This window comes from Convolutriloba macropyga, chromosome 13, assembly GCF_964194025.1.
Source record: "Convolutriloba macropyga chromosome 13, txConMacr16.3, whole genome shotgun sequence".
Classification (NCBI taxonomy): domain Eukaryota; kingdom Metazoa; phylum Xenacoelomorpha; order Acoela; family Convolutidae; genus Convolutriloba; species Convolutriloba macropyga.
Genome location: NC_134480.1, coordinates 24,195,643 through 24,214,530, shown reverse-complemented (window position 1 = coordinate 24,214,530; position 18,888 = coordinate 24,195,643). Strand labels below are relative to the sequence as shown.

At 37.4% G+C, this 18,888-nt stretch overlaps 3 protein-coding genes across 3 annotated transcripts in view; all 3 read left to right on the top strand.

Annotated features, from left to right (window-relative positions):
- LOC142351527 (uncharacterized) overlaps positions 1-1,612 on the top strand; it is a 60,829-nt gene extending 59,217 nt beyond the window's left edge. Inside the window, exon 5 of the mRNA XM_075403598.1 lies at positions 1,072-1,612. Within this exon, the coding sequence (XP_075259713.1) occupies positions 1,072-1,444 (373 nt within the window). The 3' untranslated portion in view covers positions 1,445-1,612. The remainder of the gene's footprint in view (positions 1-1,071) is intronic.
- Positions 1,613-13,626: 12,014 nt separating this feature from the next.
- On the top strand, positions 13,627-17,373 carry LOC142351669 (uncharacterized). The gene is made up of 2 exons (XM_075403810.1): positions 13,627-16,526; positions 16,575-17,373. The coding sequence occupies exons 1-2, from the start codon at positions 13,627-13,629 to the stop codon at positions 17,371-17,373; spliced, it is 3,699 nt and encodes a 1,232-aa protein (XP_075259925.1).
- Positions 17,374-17,409: 36 nt separating this feature from the next.
- Positions 17,410-18,249, top strand: LOC142351668 (uncharacterized). Its single transcript, XM_075403809.1, has one exon. It carries the CDS (start codon positions 17,410-17,412, stop codon positions 18,247-18,249), a length of 840 nt encoding a protein of 279 aa, XP_075259924.1.
- Positions 18,250-18,888: the final 639 nt, after the last annotated feature.

Here is an 18,888-nt window from a genome sequence, read left to right as displayed (position 1 = left end):
TTTACTCCGTTAATTTTCAGTGTTGACGGCATGATGGCCAGAGAGAGCAAAATTTTTCTCAGAAGACTGGCGGACAGACTCGCTTCTAAGTGGGACAAACCCTACAGCATTGTCATGAACTGGGTCAAACTGAGATTAAATTTTGCAATCTTAAGGGCTTCAAATCTGTGCATAAGAGGAACTAGATCTAAAAGGAGATCGTTTCGCTATGAAGATGGAGTTTTTATTCCTTAAAGAAATATGTTGACGTTCCAGTTGTAATCGGATAAAAATTATCAAATATTTATCACGATACTTGAGAGGACAGCGTACTTGTAGAATAAATGTCTGCTGGCATGGATTCAAAAATCTGTTTTATAAGTCACCCAATCAGCAGGGCCAATTATTAGCGCTCTGATGTTTTTGTCACCCAATGACTGGGGGCATCAAACTAAAATCAAGTTGATATGATGCGAGCAACTTCAAATGGGCTCAATTTGAAAATGTCATCAACCCGAAAAACTACATTATGTATCCAGAAGAAAGACCTCTAGCTAAGTTAATGCCTACGACCACAAGTTTTTCTTCTTACCTGATCTAAGTGGGGAGAACAAAAGCATATTGCAAGAGGCCTTTTTCTTGTTGTGAAGAAAAGAAACGGACTGCTGATATTTGATTAAATGAACTGCTAATCGGTTGTGTTGATGAGAATATCATGTTAACCAAGTTAATTGTCAGTTGATTTTAAACTAAGATTTTGCTGCAATTTATGATCAGATAGGCAAATTTGTTGCGTGTTCAATTCCGAAATTCAAAATTTTGGAAAATCATCATTCCCGAGAACATGAAGTGACTTTTAAGACCAAAGAGCAATCCTGAAAACTCTGCATAACTTTGTCAGTCGATGATTTCAGGCATTCCCTGGTCATTAACATGGCAGATCTTAAAAGATTCCCAGGTAATCTTAAAAGTCAATGCATTAATTTTGTAAGATCTTAAGGGAATAATCTGTAAGATACACCTCGTTCTTGTAAGAACTTGTAATTATATTTCTGCTGTCCTTTTCTGTAACAATTACTGTTATGATTTCAGCACCGTCACACTACTGATAGCCGAAGACATCACAGGACTCCAAGTACTAAACAGATCGGGTCACTATGTCGACGTTCAGAAAGCAGAAGACATTAGTCACATTCTCATAAATATCGGCGACCTCATGCAACGCTGGACAGACGATCGGCTAATTGCTGACAAACACCGAGTTGTATTTCGCCCCAATTCCTCAAATGAACCCAAAAATTTCTACCACGATCCAATTGTGTGCCCGAAACGACAATCATTTGCGTTTTTCGCTAGAACGGACAAATCAACGATCATCAAATCTTTTGAAAGAGACCCTAAATATGATCCAATTGGAACTGAAGAATTTACTAAGCGATTAGTTAGGGCTATTTACAAAGACTGAAATATTATCTACGGGCTTAGCTCTACTGGGTCTGTTTCCATATAACAGATTTTCCCTAATTGAAGTTTTAATGCATAAGATACCTTTTTTATGTTTGAGACGAATAGTTTAATTTGATATAATTGTCATGGCTGTAAATTAGTTAGAATTGACCATTTTCTCTCAGAAGTTTTAAAACAAGATCTTCGAGGGTCATTATGGTACGTACAGCTGAGACATAGCGGTGACCTACATAACAAAAAGATTTATCTCAAATAGATACCTGACTTAGAAAACTACAGTAAACTCAATAAAAACCAAGTACATGCGGTAGATTATAAAATTAACAAACTGATTTATACTGTTACGTTATTGAGATGTAACTCTAACGTGTTAGAGTTACATCTCAATAACGTGTCATTCTCAAAACTCTAACGTGTTTTGTCATTCTCATTTTTAACCGAGAGAGTCACATTCCTTGCGAGCTGGCACGATATCGCCCACGTCATTGACAAGATACCTGGCTCAACGCAACAATATCACCAAATTATTCCTCCGGAGATGTAAACACCAAATTTCTGCTAATTTGTGAATCTGGTATGAGAAAAAGAAAACCCAGAAAACCATTCTCACCATAATTAACGCATTCTTATGGAAATATGGTTTGCAATCATCAAAAAATCATCAACCAAGATATCATTAAGTGATTTTAAGACCCTTCGAGAGAGCAATTCTAAAATCTCAAAACTCTCATCCATCAAATTCTCAATACCTTGTAACAAAAAAGTCCACAGACAAGGTTATGGATCCCTAGTGCAGAATATAGATCGAAAAACAAAAATCAAAAAAGTTACAAAAGTTAAATGGAAAATAGGGCAATTGTTTCTTCTGAGATTGCGTCCTACTGAAAATGAAATGGCGTCACGGTGAAGATTTTTTAAAATAATAGATACTAGATTTAACATCTCTCGTCCAATAATTCAATACCAGATATAAAAATTTTATCAACAATTCAAAATATCGATTAAAAGTTTTTGAAACTTTTTTGAAAACACTTTGTTGAAAAAAAAATTAAATATTTTGAACCCACTGAAAAAAGGTAGGCAGAAGTAAGTAATAATGCTTTTATTGGTCCTGAGAATAAATCTCTTCTTGATAAGGAATTTTAATGTCAAGAAAAGCATTGCAAATGACTTTAGATAAGCCAATGCGGTTCAGTAATGTGCGTTCACTCACATTTTTGATTTAATAGTTTAACAATTGAAGAGATTATAAGAGATATACACAAATAGATGCATGAGTTTAAAAAATATGATTAAAACTCAATTTACAAAATGATTTATATGTGGTCTTGCCGCATTTTTGAGCTCATAAGTCCTGCCATTTACAAGACTATGAGATAAAATAAACGAGAAAATAAACAAAAATCAAATAAAAACAAATTCACGGCAAAAACTCAATCTCTAATGTGAAACGCACATGGTAAAAAAATCAAACACCATCAGATAAAATCTAAACCATACGAATTGTTCTTAATTACTAAGAAGATAGTACTTGTTGGTAATGAGACTAGATAAACAGTCGACAAAAGGAAGAAAACACGGTAAAAATCGAAAACTCATCCAAGTTTTAAATCAAATTTTTTCAAAGGTCAAAATAAACAGCTTTCAAGTAAACATTCTAGATCGATTTACCTATAAACCCTCAATCCAGCTGTATTTTGTAAGACCAAACCATAGGACAGGACTAAAGAACACTGCTGATAAAGGAATATAGAAACATTTAACAACAATTAACGGATATAAAAATTAATGAAGTCATTAAAAATATCAGCTATTAACTGAATATTATGTATTCTTATTTCAATTATCATTTATATTACTTCAGTTTCTATATAAATGAAAATTGTATATGTTCACCTGGGTCTTATTTTAAAGTCAATGGGACTGGTTATTAAGATGAATCTTTTTAAGGAAAACAAAAAGAAACACAAAAATTGGTCACTCAAAAAGTTTTCAAGAAACGCTTAATGTCCAAGATATAGAACATCGTTGTTAAATAAGCCTAACACCAATGTTAAAGTATAAAAGAAAGTGAAGAAAGTGGGTTGGACCTCTCATTGATGAGACTAAAATTCAAGTTGACAAAAAAACAACAAAAAGTGAAAGGAAAATTTTGAAAACTTTGAAATCAAAGAAAACCAAAACCGTCAGAAACATTCGCTGTTAACTGACTGTATTAAACAAAATCATTAAAACATCAAAAGGAAGCTGTTGGGGCCTGCCAATATTCAGAAAACTTTTCCGACTACATAAAGAAAAACTACAGGCAGAAACCGGTAGTTAAATAAAATGCGACAGAAATGTGTCGAACTCATTTCAAAAAAGAAAGAACTCAGTAGAACAATTAGGATGTTTCAAACTGACTTTTTTTCCATTACCAATGGGATGTTGCAGTATCGCAAAAATCTCGTAGTATCAGAGCCATTAAAACCAAACTCCTTCAAAGTTAAGCACTAAAAACACTATTCTACACATCTACTGGAAAACAAGGAGTATTAGGCTTGCTGCTACAAAAGGACAACAAATACAGGAAATAATTAAACTTTCATTAAAAAAGTAGAGGAGGAAAAAGTCGAAGGCACTAAAACCAAAAGCAATTCGCTGATAATTTCCTAAATATTCAAATAAGGTCTTCTCAACGCCATTGGCAACGTCCAATTTTGTCGTAATGTGGCAAAATTTCAAAAAACAACGACAGTTAAGGACAAATAATCAAAAATGACAAAACTTTACAAAAATTAGTAGTATCACAGTCAAAAGTTGGAAGAGAAAACCAGACTTTTTAAAAGCAATTGTAAGTATGTGGGACCTCTCATTATTGCGACCGATAAACAAAGTTCACAGAAATACGTTTAACAGCGCTTAAGTTTAGAATCCATTTAGAAAAATTTTTCCAAGACCTTGGTGTGCATTCAAAGCGCTTATGTAGATTCATTTAACCATCTGTAGGAGATCAATTCCTATTTCAATCAAGTCAGTAAGAAAAATAAACAATAGCACTACAAATGTGCGACAAATGCATGCGAAGCGCGAAACAACTACTAAAAATTACGAAAACGCAGTTTTGAGACCATGAAAACGATCAGCGATGATTCTCGTCAAAAAAATAGATGTTCATTGGGCTTCATTTGACCGTAAATGTGGTTGGTCATTAATGGATTCCGGATACCAAAACTTAATTACCTCTGAATGAGATGGGAAAACCAAAAAATTAAAAAAGAGAGAGAAAAACAGAGCTCTCCAATATAATATGAATCCTTTAGATTGTAAACTTCCCGGTGAAACCAAAACCCGCCATTTACCGCTTTTTTTTAATCGTTTGTCTGTTAGAAAAGCAAAATCGTTCATCATTTTATTTTAAAAAGCAATTTTGAACAAACGTGTAGATACCAATTTGATTGACTCTAAAATAGAACAAACTCACACCAATACTTGAATGTTCGCAAAATTTCTAAACCAAGATAACTCCTCGAAAAAACAGAGTTCCATAAAAAATCATTTTGTATCCGAATTCCACGCTTGAAGAGCATTCGATTGATGGCACTCATGATTTGCACGATACCACTAAATATCGAGATCTTCATGATGCCACTCGATCGAGATTTTCATGATGCCACTCATGAAGACACCGATCTTCCGGAATTGACTGAACAAAAAAAGAAGTGCAATTGAGTACTTAGTTCCTCCCTCAACTAAGTGGGTTAGGTTTGAACGATTACCTAAAACTACGGAAATTTAAAGCACAATTGAAAGCGGAAAATAAAGCTTGGGGCAAAGCCTGACATTTGCCTTCATTGGACCAAAATCTAATTTTTTTAAACAAGTAAATTGAAAATATAACCCAGGGGTTAAATATAAGTTTAAAATGTTATATACAAAATTAATACAACTTTAAAAACCAAAATTAGTGGAACTTTTCGTCAAAACTTTCACGAATATTGAATAAATCTAAACAGAGCAAGTTGATAATTATTAAGTGGTTTTAAAAAACTGCAATATGTTTGCTAGTTACAATCAGTTATTGATATAAAAGATTCAATTGAATGTTTTGATGTTCATAGTTTTCTTACTCATCAAATTCGTCATCTTTTTCTCAAAACATGGAGTAGTTCAGAGGTATCTATCTGCTGAATTGGAGACGGCAAGAGTTTTTTTACTCTCCGGACGAATCCTCTATATCGCACCCAAAAAATAGGGACTCTATTTTTGTTTCTTAATGGTTCATATTAGGCTAATATCCAAGAGAGCTGTAGTAGTTTCAGACCTCGCAGGAATTAAGATTTCATTGGTGCATGTTGGCGGTGCAGAATTGTTAGTCTTATCCTGGAGTTGAAGAGATGTATTATCGTTTTGGCGTTGAATTTTTGCTGCTGGAGCCGAACAACTTTCAATCTGAAACGCATGGCGCTGGCAAAACTGATCTATCAGACAAAACGATGCCTCTTTTGCGGTCTTTTATCTTTCAGCCACCATTCTGACTTCAGAAACGTTTTTAATAATCAAATGAACTTTTGCCTCTTTAATTTTTCCTGGCAACATTGGGATGCGGCTCTTATTGTATTCCCGTGAATTTCAGACTGCCATAGCCCACAATTCTTATTTTGCTAGATCGTTGTTTCGGATAATGACATCTCTTTTGCCTGGCTCACAAACCTTGGGCGAGTCCTCTGTATCACAAACATAAAAATATGGGCACCATCTTTTTCTTTTAACGTTTCACGAAGGGTCAGATCTCGAAGGTAAGAAAATTTCATTGGTGATTGTTGGCGTTGCAGCATTGATAGTTGCATGCTGCAGTTTAAAAGGAGTATTTTCGTTTTCGGATTGAACCTTTGCGGCGTTTTGGTTGTAAATTGGGGTGTAAATTTTGACACAAGAACATGAATGGATCGAGGAAAGCTGACTCTATAGAAGAAATGCCTCTTCGTTGTCTCTTTAGGGTTTTATTGCTTCTGATCATTAAGGATGATTTAGCTCTTTATTGTCAACTTTTTTGCTTCGCAAAAATTTTTATAGTTTATATCACTTTTTGCCTCTGTAATATTTTGTCAATTTTGGTTGGCGACTGTTATTATATTACTGTATATTTGAGCCTTCTCTAGCCCTCTTCTCGAAGTTTGCCAGGTCGTTGTTTCTGGTAATGACATCTATTCTTCTGGCCACCAAACCTTGGGACGCCTTCTATATATCGCACCCAAAAAAAATATGGACTCCGTCTTTGTCTCTCACAGGTTCGTGTGGGGGGCTAATTTTCTAGAGAGCTGTAGTATGGTCCGACCTCTCAGCAAATAAAAAAAATTTATTTGTGGTGTTTCATGGCGGTATATCATTGATAGCCGTATCCTGGAGTTGCAAACACGTATTGTCGTTTTGTTTTTGAATTGTGCTGGGTTTTGAGGTAGAAATTGGGGCAGTTCTTTGGACAAGCAAACGCGCAAGCTGCAAACAAAACGGACTTATTGGATGAAACGATGCCCTTGATTGTTTTTTGGGGTCATTCATTTTGCGATCATCTTTCTGAATTGAGATATGTTTTCAATTTCTGCATATGTTGTTTCTGCTGTCAATTTTATTGACGGCTGGTATTATATTCCTGTAAATTTGAGCCACCTCTAGCCCTCATCTCAAAAATGGCCAGATTGCTGTTTTTGATAGTGAGATATTTCTTTCCTGGCTTACAAATCTTGGGATGATTCCTCTATATCGCATCCATAAAAATATGGCTTTAGTCTTTGCCTTTTAACTAATACTGTGGGCTAATCTCATAGAGAACTGCAATAGGGTCAAACTTCCCACGCAATAAAAATTCATTGGTGTTTGTTGGCCGTGCAGCATTCATAGTTGTATGCTGGAGTTAAAAGGATGTTTTGTCGCAAGTAAAGCAAACCTGGTAGCTGACCAAAATAGCAATCAGCGATGATTCTCTTCAAACAAAATAGATGTTCATTTGCCTTCACTTGACCGTAATTGTGGTTGGTCATTAATGGATTCCGGATACCAAAACTTAATTACCTCTGAATGAGATGGGAAAACCAAAAAATTAAAAAAGAGAGAGAAAAACAGAGCTCTCCAATATAATATGAATCCTTTAGATTGTAAACTTCCCGTTGAAACCAAAACCAGCCATTTACCGCTTTTTTATTGATTGTCTATTAGAAATACAAAATCTTTCTTCATTTTATTTTAAAAAGCAATTTTGAACCAACATGTAGATACCAATTTTGAATAAAATCAAGCAAATTGATTGTAAAATAGAACAAACTCACAACAATACTTGAATGTTCGCAAAATTTCTAAACCACGATGATTCCCCGAAAAAACAGAACTTCATAAAAAATCCTTTTGTTTTCAAATTCCACGCTTCAAGAGCGTTCTATTGATGGCACTCAAGATTTTCATGATACCACTAAATACCGATATTTTCATGATACCACTCGATCGAGATTTTCATGATGCCACTCATGGAAACATCGATCTTCCGGAAGTGACTGAACAAAAAAAAACAAGTGTAATTGAGTACTTAGTTGCTCCCTCCGCAAAGTGGGTTAGGTTTGAACCATTACGTAAAACTACAGAAAATAAAAGCACAAATGAAAGCAAAAAATATTTATTAGGGCCAAGCATGACATATGCCTTCATTGGATCAAAATTTAAAACTTTCCTTCAAAATTTACACCAATATTGAATGAATCTAAACATAGCATTTTAGTAGTTATTAAGCGGTTTCAAAACAACTACAATATGTTTGCTGGACGTTAATGATTCAGTTGAATGTTTTGATGTTCATAGCTTTCTTACTCATAAAGCTCAACATCATCTTCTCAAAACCTGGAGTAGTTGAGATTTTATCTGCTGGTCAGACATGGGAACATTTGGAGAAACTGTATCAAGAATTGGAGACGGATATGCATTTATTTTTGGCTGCAAGGGCACCTAAGTGTCACTAATTGTTTGTATTCGTGTCACTGTAGGCTGGGGACTCTCAAAAATACTCATACGTCTTCTTTTTTGGTGTTATGAATTCAATACGGCAAGAGTTTTTTTGCTCTCCAAACGAACCCTCTATATCGCACATAAAATATATGGAAACCGTTTTTTTTCTTAATGATTCGTGTTATGCTATTATTCAACAGAGCTGTAGCGGGTTCAAACGTTGCAGGAATTAAGAGTCCATTGGTACTTGATGGCGGTGCAGAACTGACAGTCGTATCCTGCAGTTGAAATAAAGTACTATCGTTTTGGGATCGAATTTTTGCTGCGTTTTGAGTTTCAAACTGGAGCCGTACAACTTTCAAAATGAAGCTCATAGCGCTAGCAAAACTGATCTATCCGATGAATTGCTGCCCGTGTTGTCTCTTTTGAGGTCGTTTATCTTTACGTCACTTTTCTGACTCGGGTATGTTTTAATTGTTCAAATCAATTTTTGCCTCTTTATTTGTTTCTATCAACAGTTTCGGCGACTGTTATTGTTTGCCTGTAAATTAGAGCCTTCGTCAGCCATCATCCTGAAGTTTGCCAGATATTATCGCTGTGTATGATTGTGACATATCTTTTTTCTGCCCACAAATGTTGGGATGAGTCCTCTATAAAAGCACCCATAAAAATGAGGGATCCGTCTTTGCCTTTTACCGAATCATGTCGAGCTAATCTCTTAGAGCGCTCTACTAGAGTCAGACCTCGCATGTATTAAAAGTTCATTGGTAAATGTTGGCGGTGGAGGATTGATAGTCGTATTGCGTAGTTCAAATCATGACTTGTCTATTTGCGTTTTTGAGAAAGTTTAATGCGTTTAACGAGTTGCAAATTGGGTCGTTACTTTTGAGAAGCAAACACTCATCGGCCGACCAAACCTGACCTAGTAGATGGAAACACCGTGGTCATTCATCGTTATACCCCTTTCCTGTCTTCGGTTATGTCTTGATGCTCAGATCATTTTTGGCCTCATTAGACTTTTCCGGCAATCTCGGGTGGCGAAGGTCATTATATTCCCGTAGAATTTAGCCTCCTTAACCCCTCTTCTCAAAAATTGCCAGACTGCTGTTGCTGATAGTGACATTTCTCTTTCCTGGCTCACATCTTTTGAATGTATCCGAACCCATTTTTGGATAATAGTTGATCCGGGCGCTACTAGCTCATAAAAACTATCAAGGTTTTTTGTACTTTTTTGGTTGGTTATTTTGCGGCCAAATCAATCTGTATGGCATTCTCCATTAAAGACATTGCGCCCCAGATTTTTGTTGAACTGTGACTTGCAATCGTCATAATTTCTTTCTTGTTGAAAAACATCATATTACATCCGCTTTTCTGCGTTCAATTTCCTCTTCAATTATTGTGCAAGACCAGGGCTTCATTTGGCACCTCGCTTGATGTGACTGTTTAATCGTCTAAACAGTGTTTTAGTATTTTCTCACATCCGACATCACTGTGCTTCGAAGATGTACCTATAATCTCCATGCAGGTTGTTCGCCTGTCCAACTAAGTTTGCTTCGAATTTGAAAAAATTGTTGTTTTCATATGTTGGTGTGATATAGCTGTTGATCATCTTTATGGCTTCGCAAATGTTTTTAATGTTCAATTAAATTTTTGCCACTGCAATTTTTTAATCCATCTTGGCTTGCGCCTGTTTTCATATTACTGTCATTTTGAGCCTTCTCTAGCCCGCTTTTCGAAGTTTGCCAGATCACTCTGTCTGGTAATGATATCTCTTTTTCCTGACCATAAAATAGTGCGACGAGTTCTGTATATATCGCAAACATAAAAACATGGTCACCGTCTCTGTCGTTTATCAGTTTCTGTTGGGGGCAGATCTCCTAGAGAGCAATAGTAGGTAGCGTCAAATCTCTCAGCTAATCAAAACTTATGGTTGCTTGTTCGCAATGCGACATTGATCTCCTTATCCTACAGCTAAAAGGATGTACTGTCCTTTTGGTGTTATTTTTCGCTGCGTTTTGATTCGTAAATTGGGCGGTTCACGCAAACCCTTATTGACAAGCGACCACGGATGGCACAAGCAAAGCAGAGCCAGTAGATAGAATGCCGCCATTGTGATCGCTTTTCCGGTCATTTAATTTTCGAGCACCTTTCTGACTTGGGATATGTTTTCAATGCTCAAATCAGTTTTTGTCTATTTGAAATCTTCTGTCAATCCTGGTTGGCTACTTTTAATGTATTCCTGTAGAATTGAGCCGCCTCTAGCCCTCGTCTCAAAAAAGGCCAAATCGCTGTTTTTGATAGAGACATCTTTCTGACAGTCGATTGTTTGCTGCGTTTTGAGTCACAAATTGGCGTATTGCTTTTGACACGCGAAAACGCATTGCGCAAGCAAAGATGATCTCGCAAATGAAAGGTCGTCCTTGTCGTCCTTCTTGCGTTCATTTACCTCTCGATCACGTTTTTGACTTCAGATAAGTTTTTAATGTTCAAATAAATTTTTGCAAACGTAGTCTTTTCTGGCACTCATGTTTGACGACAGTTAAAATTTTCATATAAGTTTAAGTGTTCTCTAGCCCACATCTTGATGTTTGTCCAATCCATGGTTCTGGTAGTGACAAATCCTTTTCTTGGACCATAAACGAGTCCTCTACATCGCAAATATAAAAATATTGCCTGAGAGTTGTTGTTGCGGTCAAAACTAATACTTTAAATTTTTCTTATCAAATAATTAGATCGTTTTATGATAAGTCTATAGCTAGGCCCTCTACCGGCAATTCTCATCTATTAGATCGACGGAATTGGGTCAAGTTCGATCAATGTTGAATTTTATATTAGAAATAATGTAAAAACAAACTAAAATGTTGGAACTAATAATATTTAACCTTGGTGCAAGACCTTGAAGGTCACTGGTGTTTATTTCTCATATGTACTCTCATTCCCTTATGCGTTGCTTTCAGTTTCAATAGTTTTCATCTCAAGGTCACAACTTTTGTTTCCGATAGTCGGGTGACCTTGAAAAAGAGCTGTACTTTTGAAGTGCTCTAGCTCCTAGGGACTTGGATTTAGGACCCTGAAAGGCGGTTGGGCATACTTTTCACTTGATACTCTAACCATTGGTGCTAGTCTCGATGCTCATTTCGTTCATCGACTTTGCAACTTTACCCTGAACGGCGGATTTTCCCTTTTTCGAATTCCATCTAGTTTTTGCCATATAATTATATGATCAATTAGTTGCGTTGTGTCAATACGCTTTCTAAATGTCACGAGCAATGCCAAAATTATGGCAGCTTTTGATATGTGGGCGAATTCATACTTTCCATTTCAGTTATGAACAAACTTTGGTTAATATTTGAATAATACATTAAGTTTTCCTGTTTTAAAGATTGTTTAGATGTCAAATGTTGTGTCAGAAATGTTTTACGTTATTTTTTGATGAACCTTCAATTATCACGCCATATTGCTATGTTTAACGTTCAACTTCTCTACATAATCATTGTCTTAATATGGTTAATTTCATATTTACCTAATAATTTGCTATGTAAACAGATTAAATTCCTGAACAGAATACTCCCTTTAACTGTAAATGTCAGTTATGTAATGTTTAATTACCACTCGTAAATGTCATCTGGTGAACATATTACTGACAGAGCGAGCATTAGTGTAATTGGAGTCAAGTTGTATGACTTTTGAGTTACGAAATTCAAGTTATTTTCTTAAAGTTTTGCAGAAAATCCTAAGGAAATTACAGTCAAGAAAAGTTTCTAAAGCTTTAAACGAACCAGAACGTGCGTAAAGGTATTTTTAGTTTTTCACTATTAATACCAGCCGTAATATTAATGGTCCGTATTCTCCCCGGACACTTAAAAAGATAATATTCGTTGTTATTTATTATCAAAATGTTCAAGAAGTCGACAAAATCTCAGAAGGTTGCCAAGAAGTGGATGCCTTCTTCATCAGAACAACAAACTTTTTCCCAACAAAAAATCATCATTCCATTCAGACGTGGCCGTCAAAAGCATTCTTTGGACTTGGTTAATTTGAATCAGAAGTATGACCAACTCAGAAGAAAAAGAGAAGAATTGATACGATTGTTGAAACTATCGTCTTGCTCGAGTTAGATCTGAAGTTGACGCGTACTTTGAAGAAGAAGACAAATTACTCAATCAGCTGAGTAAAATAGAGGCCAAACACGATGGGACTGGTTGCTCTGAGGTAACAGAGAAATTTATTGACTACAGAAGTCGTCTAACGGATCACAAATGCTACATTTTGAATCTTTTCGATCTAAAAGCAGCAGCATCAGAAAACAGAATGGTTTCGTTTGGAGAAGTTTCAGTCTCCACATTCACTACATTGGCAGAAGATGCTCCAAATGCAGCAGTTCTAACGGACAGTACTCCTCAGGACAATGGCGTAAACCTTGTGAGCAGTGGCTCACAGAAAAAGAAAAGCGACAGTCCGACTCAAAACACAAGTCAAGTGGGTAAATCTGGTAATTACTCATTGGAGAACAAGCTTGCAAGAGAGGAGGAGAAGAGATTGCTAAAGCTTCAGAAAGTTGAAGAAAGACAGGAGAAGGCCAAAAAGAAGGCCAACATCGAGTCCAAAAAGCTTCAAATGGAGTTTGAAAGAAAGCAAAGAGAGCACGAAGAACGGATGAGACAAGTTGAGGAAAAACTTCAACTTCGCTTGATGGAAGCTTAATTAGAAAGTTCTTCTGGAGAGATTTCTGACAAATCTAAACAATCAAGTGAAACAGAGTCTGATGACGAATTTTCCCCGAAAGAACTTCACGCGGAATACGATGAGTACGCAGAAAACCTCAAAGTTCAACTGCCAGAAGTGGAGCGTCCATCAAGTTCTTTTTTAAAAACAGATAGTTATTCGAGTCGTTTAACAAAGTATCGACAGCAGTACAGTTTAGGAGAAGATATCGAAAATCCATTTGAGCAGCAAGCAAGAATTCAAAGTACACCTCTGGGAAGCAGAGATAGACGATTTTCACCTGATAGATACGCCTATTCAAATTCATTCTTGTCTCCAAGGGACAACGGTAATGATATCTTTTCAACACCAACCAACAATGTTAACAGAAGTTTGCCAAAATTAAAATTGCGCGAATTTGATGGTAATCCATTGGATTGGCCTGAATGGAGTGGAAAGTTTCTGTCTACAATACACAGCAGCAGTATTAGTCGAGACGAGAAAATGAGCCATTTGAAGACATTGCTTGTTGGAAAAGCAAAACGAGCTGTCAATGGAATGGGCTACTCTGGAACAATGTACGATCAGGCTTGGAACACACTGCAAAGAAAGTTTGGCCAGCCTCATCACATTGTCTCTTCACAACTTGCCAAAATTCAGAACTTCCCTCAGGTTAGATTTAGCAACTTATCATCCTTGATAGAGTTTGCTGATACGGTATCAACGTTTGTGAACATTCTACAGCAATTTGGGTACTCAAACGACTTGTTTTTTTTCTTGTTTTCTTCTAGTAACCTTGATATTGCGGTCAGCAAGTTGCCGTTAGATACAAAGCGTCGATGGTTTGCCTTTATAGAGGCCCCAACCAAAGCAAGACGAATACCAATCCTGGTCGAGTTTAATAATTGGTTGCAAGAAGAAGCGCAAGTACATGAGCGATTAGTTCATTGTGCGCCTACATTGTCAAAATTCGAAACACAAACGACAGAGTTCGGTAAGAAACCTGATTTCAAGAAAAGTCCAAAGCCCAGCGAGTCAGCCTTCAGTTCAAATGACGATAAAACTCGGACCGAAAACAAATGTCCTATCGAAGGTTCAAATCATAGGGTCTGGAACTGTGATAAGTTCAAGAACATGAAAATAGATGAACGATGCAATGTCGTTAAAGAAAAGAAGCTATGTTTTTGTTGTCTTGCTGATAACCATGCAGCAAAAGACTGTCCAAGGAAAAGAAATTGTGGCGTTGATGGCTGTGAGAAAACCCACAACAATTTGCTTCACTACAAGAAAAGGTCGGAAAACTTGAAACCCATTAACAAGACAGAAGTGACTAATTTAACCAGCAATGTGGAGTCAATAAGAGGTTTAATGCAAATAGCACGTGTCAGAATCTTCGGAGATGAAGGACAATTCGAAGATACTCTTGCTGTTTGTGACATGGGGTCCACTCAGACGTGGGTGGATGAAGACTTGTTAGAAAAGCTTGAATTACGTGGAGAACCAGTGTCGTTAAATGTTACTGGATTTCACGGCCCACAAATTACAACATGCAGAGCGGTTCAGGCTACAATTGGGCCGGCTAACTGTATGCAAGACAAAGGAAAGCTACCCACTATTCACAGTCAAAAGAACTTGGAAATTGGAACAAGCGCTTACAATGTCCAGGAGATGAAAGCAAAGTATCCGTACTTGAAGTGTGTGGGTTTCAAGCAGATCGATTTGAAGAAAGTTGCGATCATTCTAGGCCAGAATGCTTATGAACTGATTCGACCCGTCGAATACAAAAATGGCGGTGAGAACAAACCGTGGGCTATTAAATTACCACTTGGATGGACAGTCAGTGGTCCAGTTCCAATTAATCAGCTAAAACTCAGCGCAGCGTGTCATGTAGCCAACAATGACGACATGAAACTAGCTGAAGTTGTCAAGAAGTGGTGGGATATGGAGTCCTACGGAACACTTAAAGTAGCCGACAAGAGAACAAAAGAAGACAAACTAGCCACCGAGCTTCTAAACTCAACGATCAAATTCAACGCTGAACGATATGAAGTTGGTTTATTATGGAACGGTGAACAAGCAGCTTTATCCAACAACTTTTCATCAGCATTGGGACAACTTCGAGGGTTGCAGCGTCGATTACAGACAGACGAATTACTTAAAGTGAAATATACAGAAACAATTATTTCAGATCTTAGTAAAGGATATATCTCAATTCTTTCTAGCAGCGACTTGGCAGCAACAACCAATCAACAAGTCTGGTATGTACCACATCACCCAGTTTTGAATCCTCACAAACCCGACAAAGTGAGGAGAGTATGTAACGCAGCCAGTAAATTTCGCGGGAAAAGTCTCAACGACATGCTTCTAGCAGGTCCGGATTTGTTAGCCAGTCTGATGGGAATCTTGGCACGATTCCGAGAGAACCGATATGCTTTGAGTGCCGACATTGAAGAAAAGTTCCTTCAAGTTGAAGTCAGACCGGAAGATCGAAAGTTTCTACGGTTTCCATTGTCAGATGAAAATGATCAATTAGTAACGTATCAGTACAATAGGCATATATTTGGCGCTAAATCGTCTCCAACTTGTGCAAACTTTGCGCTACAAAGATGTGCAACGGACAATGCTGAAAATTCAGATCGAGCTAGTCACATAGCATGCCATAACTTCTATATGGATGATCTACTTGTCTCGCTGCAGAGTCGGGAAGAAGCTGCTGACGTCAAAGCAGAATTAATTGCTCTTTTAGCAAAAGGTGGTTTCAAACTAACTAAGTGGGCTACTAATTTTGATGAAGATGAAGTACATGACAAGGCCCTGACGATTCTTGGATTAGAATGGAACAATAAAACCGACACGCTGAAAGTATGCAGAGGTTTACAGTTTAAGCCTGAAAAATATTGGACCCAGCGAAAAGTGCTATCAATTGTCTCTAGCGTTTTTGATCCTTTGGGATTTCTAGCTCCATTTGTAATCCGTGGAAGAATAATCCTGAAAGGCATATGGCAGACAAGAGGACAACAATGGGACTCATTTATCGACGAGAACCTCAGTGATCAATTCTCGGATTGGGTCGGAGAATTGAATGCCGGTGAAGTGTTTGAAGTCAGTAGATGGTATGAAACGTCGAGCGAAAACATTCGAAATGAGTTGCACGTTTTCGGTGATGCTTCAGAGGACGCATTTTGTGCGGTAGCATATCTTGTAACAGAAAACAATCAATCAGAGCGTAAAGTATCCTTTATCATAGGAAAAGCCAGAGTTGCACCTGTAAAGCATCATACAATTCCAAAACTTGAGCTCATGGCAGCATTAACCGGGAATCGACTGAAAGACACAATCAAGAAGGAACACTCAATTCATTTCCATAAAGTTTTTATGTGGTCTGATTCTACAACAGTTATACAGTGAACAAGATCGAGCAATGAGAAACAGCTTACCTTTGTTGCAAACAGAGTAGCAGAAGTACTCGACACTTCAACTGTGGACGAATGGCACCACGTGGAAGGTGCTAAGAATCCAGCCGACCTTGGAACAAGAGGTCTCAGCTTCGATGACATAGCCAACAGTAATTGGATCAAGGGTCCAGATTGGCTGCTACAACCGATCTTGTTAAACGAAGATAATCAGCTTCCAGCCGAGCAGAATATGAATGTTCAAGTTTACGTGGCAAACAAAGTAATTGGTGTAGTCGATTGGAAACGATACAGCCAATACAACCGATTGAGGCGAACAATTGCTTGGATTTTATCGCTTGCCAGAAAGAACTCTGAAGTGCATTCACCACTAGAAGAAACTGCACAATTGATTTGGAAATTAGTTCAGCTGGAAGTCTATTCTAAAGAAATTGATGACTTGAAATCCAAGAAAACAGTTTCTTCAAACAGCAAAATTGTTTCCTTATCTCCATTCATTGATTCTAACGGTGTCCTGAGAGCAAAAGGACGACTGAGGAGAACCAATTTACCATTCGAGACAAAACACCCAATTATTTTGCCTAGCAAACATAGAGCAGTCGAATTGTTTCTGAGCTATCAGCACAAAATTTTTCATCACGAAGGGGTGGAGTATATTCGGAACGAAGTACAGAAGAAATTTTGGATATTTGGATTAAGAAGCGCGCTGAGAGCAGTGAAACACAATTGTGTAACTTGTCGACTGTTAACTGGCCGTAAAACTCCACAGATGAGTGGTTTACCGACACACCGAGTGACGAATAATGTCCGACCATTCACAAATACCGGTGTCGATTAATTCGGACCGTTTGAAGTAAAGATGTTCAGACGTACAATGAAGAAATGGGTGTGTCTCTTTACCTGCTTGAGTGTTAGAGCTGTTTATCTGGAACTGGTTGACAGCTTGGACACTGAAGCTTGCATTGGTGCTGTTCATAGGTTCGTTGCAAGAAGAGGTCAACCTCAGTCAATAATCTCTGACAATGGAACAAATTTTGTTGGAGCGGCTAGAGGGTTCAAGGAAGCCTTCCAGGAGCTCAGGAAAGACGAAATAGCAAGTAGACTGGCAGAGGAGAGCATCAAGTGGACCTTCAACCCGCCTGCAGCTCCTCACTTTGGAGGTGTATGGGAACGTCTTGTGAAATCTTGCAAGAAAGCTTTGTACAATGTTCTCGGCAAACAGAGCTTAACTGAAGACAGACTTCGCACAGTACTCTGTGTAGTTGAGCAGTTAATGAACAACCGACCACTTACGGATGTTAGTGGAGATGTCACCGGTTTACAGCCACTGACACCAAACCACTTTCTGATAGGTCAAATTAGCATTAATTGGCCAAATGCGTTGTTTTCTGGAACTACTGCGAGTTACAGAAAGCTGTTCAGAGATCAACATAGCATCCTAGTTGCCGTATGGAACCGTTGGATGTCTGAGTATTTGCCAAGCCTACAGCAGAGGACGAAGTGGGCCAAGGAGGAACTTATCGAGCCAAAAACTGGTGACCTGGTTTGGATAGTCGATAAGAATGTGCATCCATTCAACTTCCCGTTAGGAAGAATTCAAGAAGTTCATAAGAGTGACGACCAAATAGCCAGATCAGCGCTAGTAAAAACTGCAACGGGTAGCTACAAAAGACCTATTGTGAAGTTGATCACTGTAAATAGTGACCGCAAGTGATGTTTTTTTTTGGATTTGTGACCAAAAACTGGGCCGGCTATGTTGCGGTCAAAAATAATACTTTAAATTTTTCTTATCAAATTATTAGATCGTTTTATGATAAGTCTATAGCTAGGCCCTCTACCGGCAATTCTCATCTGAAAGGGGGGGTTGGGCAAACTTTTCACTTGATAGTCTAACCATTGGTGCTAGTCTCGATGCTCATTTCGTTCATCGACTTTGCAACTTTACCCTGAACGGCAGATTTTCCCTTTTTCGAATTCCATCTAGTTTTTGCCATATAATTATATGATCAATTAGTTGCGTTGTGTCAATACGCTTTCTAAATGTCACGAGCAATGCCAAAATTATGGCAGCTTTTGATATGTGGGCGAATTCATACTTTCCATTTCAGTTATGAACAAACTTTGGTTAATATTTGAATAATACATTAAGTTTTCCTGTTTTAAAGACTGTTTAGATGTCAAATGTTGTGTCAGAAATGTTTTACGTTAGTTTTTGATGAACCTTCAATTATCACGCCATATTGCTATGTTTAACGTTCAACTTCTCTACATAATCATTGTCTTAATATGGTTAATTTCATATTTACTTAATAATTTGCTATGTAAACAGATTAAATTCCTGAACAGAATACTC

Bases quoted from the DNA above. Each gene is read 5' to 3' on its own strand.
- LOC142351669 (XM_075403810.1), top strand. From the start codon at position 13,627: ATGAGCCATTTGAAGACATTGCTTGTTGGAAAAGCAAAACGAGCTGTC. The intron at 16,527-16,574 runs GTGAACAAGATC...TGTTGCAAACAG, and splicing joins GATTCTACAACAGTTATACA to AGTAGCAGAAGTACTCGACA.
- LOC142351668 (XM_075403809.1), top strand. From the start codon at position 17,410: ATGAAGAAATGGGTGTGTCTCTTTACCTGCTTGAGTGTTAGAGCTGTT.